General features: G+C 35.1%; 2 protein-coding genes across 2 annotated transcripts in view; one reads left to right on the top strand and one right to left on the bottom strand.

The window, feature by feature from the left end:
• Nucleotides 1-177: 177 nt before the first annotated feature.
• Nucleotides 178-995, bottom strand: hspb3 (heat shock protein, alpha-crystallin-related, b3). Its single transcript, XM_065266922.2, has one exon. It carries the CDS (start codon nucleotides 928-930, stop codon nucleotides 478-480), a length of 453 nt encoding a protein of 150 aa, XP_065122994.2. The 5' UTR covers nucleotides 931-995; the 3' UTR covers nucleotides 178-477.
• A 1,726-nt stretch (nucleotides 996-2,721) lies between these two features.
• The window catches only part of arl15a (ADP-ribosylation factor-like 15a), a 130,656-nt gene continuing 125,049 nt past the window's right edge, over nucleotides 2,722-8,328 (top strand). The window contains exon 1 of the mRNA XM_065267151.2: nucleotides 2,722-2,907. Within this exon, the coding sequence (XP_065123223.2) occupies nucleotides 2,854-2,907 (54 nt within the window). The 5' untranslated portion in view covers nucleotides 2,722-2,853. The remainder of the gene's footprint in view (nucleotides 2,908-8,328) is intronic.

Below are 8,328 nucleotides of genomic sequence, written 5' to 3'. Positions count from 1 at the left end.
GTTTACGTGGGATGCTCCTACTCCACAATTCACAGCTGGAGAAATATTATGTAAGTATCTAAGATAAATATGTTTTTTATTTAAAGATAAAATGTATGTTTATACAGGTCTTATGAATCTTTACTTTAATCATGATTATTTAGAATGTGTAGACAGTTGCACTACACTTAAAATTGTGCCATTGAATAGAGAGTCACTGTAAGAAATGAACAGCATTTTAACAATATCACATTCCTGCAATGAAACAGGCCTATGTAAAAATTTTAATTAGCATATTGTGTTACAACAAGATCATTTTGTCAAATATAAACAGGAGAAATGTTTGTTTTGGCAGTATTTATTTTATAACTTATTTACATTGTTGCTGCTAAGCATTATGCGTTCAAGTCAGAACTGATGTTGTTAAACATTCAGAGAAATGAGCACAGTAAGGTAATACAACTTGAAAAACTAAGTTTTGCTCCTATGATTGTTGTATTAATCACACGCTGACCACCATCTGTCTTTGGTCTCCACTACTAGGATCCCATCATGACACAGTATGGCTTTCAGGTCTCGTGCCTGGAGCTGGCAGTCAGGCAGCTGATACTGTCTGGTGAAACCCCGCGACACAAACCCATGCTCATCCATCCTCTCACCATGTCGACCTCGGATGATCAGCCACCCTTCAAACACTTGTATAAGGATATCCTCTGGTTTAAACTGAGTCACGTCCAGCAGGACTTGAAACAGCGGCTGTCCTGAGTCTTGGTCCTCACTGTCTGCTTGTACCACTCCAGTGTCCACCCTAACTGGAGGGCATTCGGGTCCTGGCAGGGCAAACAGTCGATGATCTGTGGTGCATTCGTGAAGGTTCCTGGTTTTAAAGTGCTCCTGGTAGCGCACCGGACATGAGACCCAATGGGAAATAGTGACTCCCTCTCCTGCCATGATACCGAGGGCTGAGACACCCTTTGCTTGTTCAGTGTTGAAGACACTAACACCAACTAGAGCTAATAAAAGACTGCACTCGGTTTATGTTTCGGGGTGGGGGACGTGTAAAAGGATGAACTATTTTTAGACTATATGAAGATAACTCCTCATTATATTCTCATATATGTCATCGCTTGTATTCAACATGGATGTGTGTTTTCATGACTGCCAAATAGCACATAAACAAAATTATTTACCTTATAGGGAAAACACCTTGTACTGAAATATCTAAACCAATATTGTTTTTTGTAAAAACGACTTGCTTGTCCTAAAATAACTAAGGCCTAGTCCTGGATTAATCTAAACCCTGTCAGGGAAACCACCCCATACTAGGAAAATATGAACATGCTCTTTTTTAAACCACACACAAACATCTAATATAAATACTTGAGTGCAGTGGTTCTCAAACTGGGGGCCCTGAGATGGTGCCAGGGGGGCCCCAGTTTTATGACATTTTATAAAATACATTAATTTATCATAAATTGTGTAATTAAACCTCAGAAAAATAAGTCTACTAACAAACAGCAATACATTTTATAATTAAATATGTTTTGTTTAATTCAAGTTTTAAGTTTTGGAATGTTTTATGTCATACATTTTCTTTGGGGGGGGGGGGGCATGAAGGGATGCCATTCGCATAGCCTGCCACTTGCTGTTTTTTTTCCCGGAAGTCTAAATATAAATTGCATGCATGGGTTTTTACAGGAATGTGGAAGGAATAAATTAAAAAGGTTGTCTTTTAATGAATACAATCTAAAGTATTCGACACATACAAATTTTGTTTCCCTATATGCTGTATTTGAACTCATTTAAGAATGGCTGGAGTAATGCCCAGTGTAGGTCCCCCTATGAGGCCTGTGTTATATTGCAGTAGACAGCTGTGCAGAAATACATCATGTTGGAAATAGGATTAGAAATGATTATAATCCACTTAAGAAGTTACATAACTTTCTCCTTATTGAATTAATAATAAATGCATTTTAAGGGGGTACCTTAAAAAGTATGAAAGTATAATCAGGTAGGATGGATTTTGCTGCCACCTAGTGGATGTTAGCTTAGTGTACAGGATTGAGGATAGAACTGAATAGCTAGTGTTTGTACAATTTACTGTGGTCTCATAATTCGTAATAATTAAGTGGGAACATATGGTCTTTATTGTGTGTTACTTATATCTATATGTTGTATGGTTTATGTTCAGGATAAATTAATGTCCCTTTTAAAGCCTACAATGATGAATTCTTTCTATAGGCTAGATTTTTTTTGTGAAATGTGCAGAAGAAAGACACAAACAGTAAATTGTAAGGAACAATATTACCTAGAGCTAGGCTAATGGGCAATGACAAGTAACAAACTTTTACTCTAATTTTTTCAATTACTCAGAAATAATAAAAAACCCATACTCAATGAAAACCAGTAACTTGCAGTAAATTTGGACTCTAGTTTATATTAAATTGTAAAATTATTCTTTTTTACAGTATCTATAATGTTTTTTGTTTTATTTTATTCTTAATATGCAAGTGTAAAAGAGAATGATCCAATTAGCTGTTTATTTTGTAGTACAGAATCACTGATCTGATAATCTCTTGAGGCAGCGCGTACTAATCACCTCTCTCTCTCTCTCTCTCTCTCTCTCTCTCTCTCTCTCTCTCTCTCTCTCCCCCTCTCCCTCACTTACTTGTTAACCTACCTCTAGCTTTTGTTTATGAATGGGGAATGATGTTTCCTCTTTTCTACAGAAGGACCATTGCTTCTTGTTCGTGTCAGTGGCGCTTCAAAACACAGTGCATCTTTGAAACGGTTTATCTGGACACTCTTACTGAGTGACTGTGTTTCAGGCTTCGGGCTTATTTGTTGTCTGGGGTAACGCTGTTGCTGGGGACGATGTCTGAACACATTCAGCTCTCAATAGCGTTGTGTAGGATTGGCCTTTACACGGTAAGCCAAGCAAGCAAACAAACAAACAAACCATACATATTAATCAGCTGTCTGATTGTCATGAATTTTATGCTTTGCACCTCTTAATAAATTTTAAATAGCTTTTTTCTAAGAAAGTTTTAAGCTTATGCATAATAGAAACGACGTCTTGTTAAGTTGTTTGCCATAACTTATTATGGTGATATAATATTTTATCAAAATGTAGCAGGATACCAAAAGCTACAGGTGATATCAGTCAAAAGAATCAAATTTAATGCACGTTGATTTATTAGCAATTTTGAGGCACAATATGAGCACAGTCATAAATAATCTGTGTATTACAGGTTTTAGGTGACAAATCTCATGGTAATCCTAAAAAATGAGAATACTAGTGGTGGTGAATATTAGTTTAGCTTCTTTCTTAGTGATTCTGCCAGGTGTTGTTGATAGCTAACTATTATAATGTCTTGGAGTTGGCACATATTGTGAAGCTTATATATGAAAACTGTTATGCTTTTCTCTGTTACACTCTAAAAAACAAACGGTGCTATATAGCACCAAAACAGTTGCTTTGGATCGTAACGATAGAAGAACCATTTTTAGTGCCATATAGCACTGGTGAAGAACCAGTGAAGCACCAGTGAAGCACCAGTGAAGCACCTGTGTAGAACCATATAGTGCTATGTAGAACCATATGTGGTGCTATATGGCCCCTATATGGTTCTACACTGGTGCTTCACTGGTGCTTCACTGGTGCTTCACTGGTTCTTCACCGGTGCTATATGGCACTAAAATGGTTCTTCTATCGTTACGATCCAAAGCAATTGTTTTGGTGCTATATAGCACCGTTTGTTTTTTTAGAGTGTATGAGTTTTTTTTTTTTTTTTAGCATGAATTCAGTCTTAATGTTCACAGCGTCTTTAGTTTGTTTCACTATTTAAAGAGCAATTGATCTGCCTGTTGTAAACATTAAAGGATGTGGAATCAGGATTATTAGGAGTTACCTGGAAAAACAAGCTTGCATGTCACTTTGCCTTATTAAAAATAGTCACACCTTCACATACTTTCCAAACAGCAACATAAACATCTTCATGAAGATTTTTGTTTGTTTTATATAAACCATGCAGTTGTTGTGCTGTGCTTAAATTCACCCCAAGACCCAAACAAAACTATAATTTAATTCAACAGAGCATTTCCCTATTTATTGGTAATAACAGTTATTTGATGTACAGACTGTTTGTGATATTAGAGTTATTTGTGGCATTTAGATTCTGATCGATAGCAAAATTTCATTACAGGATTAACATTGTTGCAATGTACAAGTTTTAAAGGTGCATTCTGCACTTAAAGGTGCCAAAGAATGCATTGAAATAATATGTTAAATTGTTCACAGATATCTGCATAGAAGGTATGTGGATTTATTAAGTGCAAAAATTACCCAGGGACGGTTTTACATGTCCATTTATAACCCTAGGATTTGCTTTCAGAAATAAATGGTCTATTACTACCTTATTTGAAAGGGTCATGAATAATAATGTTGAGCTCTGCTCTGATTGGCTCCTTGCAGTAGCTCTGTGTGTGTGCAAACAGACTTTATGTTTGAGCCTGTATCAGAAGAACCACCGGAAATTAAGGGAAAAACCAATTATTTGGAAATTGTTAATGGCCGTTTCTAAGTGGTAAGTTTGTGTGTTTTTCAGTATGGACCTGCAAAACGTAACTGTAACGTTAATAGTAGAACTTCACCCTAAACTTCAGCTAGCATATAGTATTAACTAGCAGTCAAAACTTTGTTTTTAGCATTGTAACAACATTGCACTTAATTTAATGTGTAGTTTGTTGTTGGGGGCGTACATCTCGATTGTAACGTCACAGTCGGTGTTATGTTGAGATTGACCTGTTTTCTAGCAATCTTTTGTATGCACAAGTTTTACATAAGAAGGAGGTAACAATCGTGTTTGATACTTACGATATGTCATTACCATGTACAAAACTCTTATTATTCATCTATGCCTAGGTAAATACAGTTATATATTCTATGGCACCTTTAAAGGGATAGTCCAATAAAAAAATCATGTACATTCCTTCATGCTGTTCCAGACGTGTATAAATGTCTTTGTTCCGAACACATTAGTGGCGGCTCATAAGTGCTCATCTGAGGGGCGCAAATTCAAAATAAGTGTTCGGAGTGTCGTGTGTTGCTTGTGTTTTCAAAATCATGTGAACCATGTGCATCACGTGTTTTGTCAAAATAAGTGCCTGCTGCACACAAAACCTTTTATGATAAAAGAGACGCTCATGTCTACAAAATACACACAAGACACTCCCTTAACAGGAAAATCTGATTACGCATCTGGCAAATGCAAGCGTCTCTTTTATAATAAACCCGACGGGCAGAACACATTACGGACTACATACTGTACATGTTGTGAAAAACTTCGCATCGAGCGCCCTCCTAAACAGATCTGGAGCACCTTTCACATCCATAGTATTATTTTTCCCAGAATGCTTTGCCTTAGATTGAGCTGCATGTTGTAATGGCATACAATGAGCTTACAATATGGTGCTTAAAGCGCTTTTTTATTAAACAATTTAGGTGTATTACAAAATGTTTGCAGGTTGTATGTTTGCTGTTCCATGCAGTCTCTCATACTGAGTTGATCATACACCAAAGTGACTTACAGTGCATTCAAGCTCTGTTTTTCAGTATGGTTGTTCCCACTGGATATGACCTGAAACCTTGCAACAAAAACAACATGGCACACTGTAAATGTAGTGTGCTGCATTTTAAGGTTGAAGGTTTTTATTGTACCTCTTTAAGGAATCAATGGAGAGGAAAATCACATGCATCTATTTTAGTCCTGGTTTAAAACTGTGGCACGTGCGTAACGGTTGTCAGGTTTCTTTCTCTAAACACCCATTTCTCTCCATTTCATGTGTTTACTGTATAACTGCATGTGTATCTGGTAAAGCCAGTTTTGATGTTGATTTTGTGTCACATGTACTTATTTACATACTTAATAATTAATGTTTGAGACTTATAGTCTAAAGTATAGTGTGTTAAGTGCAGGATAACATTTATGCATTTGGCAAATGCTTTAATATTAAATGACTTTAAATGCATTCAAGCCAGATAAGTTACATGTAAACAGACAAAGTTGAGAAATGTCAAATACTGTATGGTAATTTGGCCTTCCTTAACTGGTTTACATGTTATGCTAAACTGGGTCTTTATTGTTGTTAACCTAGGAGCACAGTTTTCTCTCTATGGGATGCCAATGAGATGCGATAACTGCCTGTTCTATTTCAGCTGGCCTTTGTGCAAATGAGTAGTTTGACTATTTGATGGCACTCGTGTTATTTTATGGAAGAGTCTGTTAGTATGTTTAGAAATTCAGTAATAAAATGAGTTGCTAAGAAAATTGTGTCCAACAATTTTCAGAATCAGCTAAATGGTATATAAATGCTAAAAAGATTGATGGTGGCAAACATTGTATCAAAATAATGATAACCTTGTAAGCCAGATGTTTTTATTACTGTACATGTGTGAAGTCTTTTATTTTCTAAGGCTACTTATAAGTGATTATAATTACATTGTGGCTTTAGACCAACAGGTTTTACTGTAAATATATTTAATATTTGATGGAGGAAACATATAAAGTAAAGCTGTATAAGCTTATACTATACATGTCATATTATGTTTTCTTCTAGATATCCCAGCTTAGAGAAAAAAAGTTAGTTCCTTGAAAGTTCCTAACATTCCCAAAAACGTTCTCCCAACACAAAATATCCAGTTTTTTAAATGTTCTAAGAACGTTTCTGGTTTTAATGTTCAACGTTATGACAATGTCATGTTATAATGTTCACAAAATGTTTAAAACAACTGTTTTCTATATTTTCTTTTTTGCTTGTTATGTAAATGATAGAGATACATTGCATTATATTATTTTAAAACTTTTGATTGTTCGGTAAAAATATTGCTGTACACAATTCACTTACTTTAATATTATTATATTATATTATAATATATTAGGTTCAGATGTTGATGCTTTGTTTTATTTAAAGTCACCAGTATGGTGATCAGTGTTTGTTTTAGTTAGACTCTTGAAGCGTGAGCTTTTGCTTGCTAGTTTTTCCCTGGTTGCATTAACTTTGTGTGTTTAAAACACATTTGTTACAGTAATGTAGTTAAAGTTAATGCATTTCTGTGGTGGTTGGTACATAACGGTAAAGATCATCATAATTAATTGATTTTCATTGATTTACTCTCAAGTTAATTTTCTATTAAAATGAGATCCAGCACTCTCACAGCAGTTTGTCATTAAGGATTTTTAGAAACTTTAGACCAAAATTAATCACTGTATATTTGGGACGCACAAACATCAAACATTTAGAGTGTGAATCTCAACAATGGTGACAATTAAATGAAAAGCTTCATGCTGGGTATCAACAAATTACAAATCTCATCCAGGACTCCCGGAATGTATGCGGCATGGATAAATAATGAACGTTTTACATTTTCTTTGTCACCATTGTTGAGATTCATACTCTGGTTCTTAATGTGTGTGTGTCCGAAGAGCACAGTGGTTAGCTGAATGACACCTCTTTATGAGAACCACTTGGTGGTGCCATTTCATTAACTATGACCCAAAAATCCAAATGAAAGGACTTACCTTGTATTAAGATGCGTCGATTGGTAAACAGCCCCTTATTTTGAACCAATTTATTTTCAGTCATGACTGCTACTTTGCTCTTTATTCTTTGGCATTATTTTATCAAATTAAGGGTCAAAAATAGTTATATACAGGATATACAGTAAACTGTGACAACTGTTTAATTGTGCTATCAGAGAGTTTCAAGGTAAACAGTCTATTTAGAATGCACAGAGTGGGACATATCATAATGCTTTAACATCAAAACTTATTAGATATTAGCATTTATTCTCATTGATATTTTAATAGAGCTAAATGTGTCTACTTTTATGCAATGATAGTAAGTTGTTAATCAATTTGATCACAAAAAGGCAGATTAAAATGGGCATATATTTACAGTTAATTTGTCAATTTAGGTATGATTCTGTGGCGTAGTCAGTTGAAATAATCACTTCCTGTAGCTCATTTGGTAGAGCATTGCACTAGCAAATCAAAAGTCATGGGTTTAAGCAGGGAACACACATACTAATAAAATAGTATGCATACTAATAGCGCATACTAATAATTGTATAATTTGAATGCACTGTAATTCACTTTGGACAAAAGTATTTGCAAATGCATAAATGTAAATGATCATGTGCATTTTTGGTCTTTCCAAATGTAATGTCTATTTTGGCCACAAGAGGTCAGTGTATCTTTTAATACTGAGAACTTTTATTATGAAGTTTGCTATGTCACTTGCCTCTTGTCTTCCTGTTTGCTGTGTTAATTGCCTGCCATTGATGTATTT

The sequence above is a fragment of the Paramisgurnus dabryanus genome, chromosome 5 (assembly GCF_030506205.2).
Source record: "Paramisgurnus dabryanus chromosome 5, PD_genome_1.1, whole genome shotgun sequence".
NCBI lineage: Eukaryota > Metazoa > Chordata > Actinopteri > Cypriniformes > Cobitidae > Paramisgurnus > Paramisgurnus dabryanus.
This window is presented reverse-complemented; position numbering and strand designations above follow the sequence as displayed.

Excerpts from the sequence above, each read along its gene's own strand:
- hspb3 (XM_065266922.2), bottom strand. The coding sequence starts at position 930 with ATGGCAGGAGAGGGAGTCACTATTTCCCATTGGGTCTCATGTCCGGTG.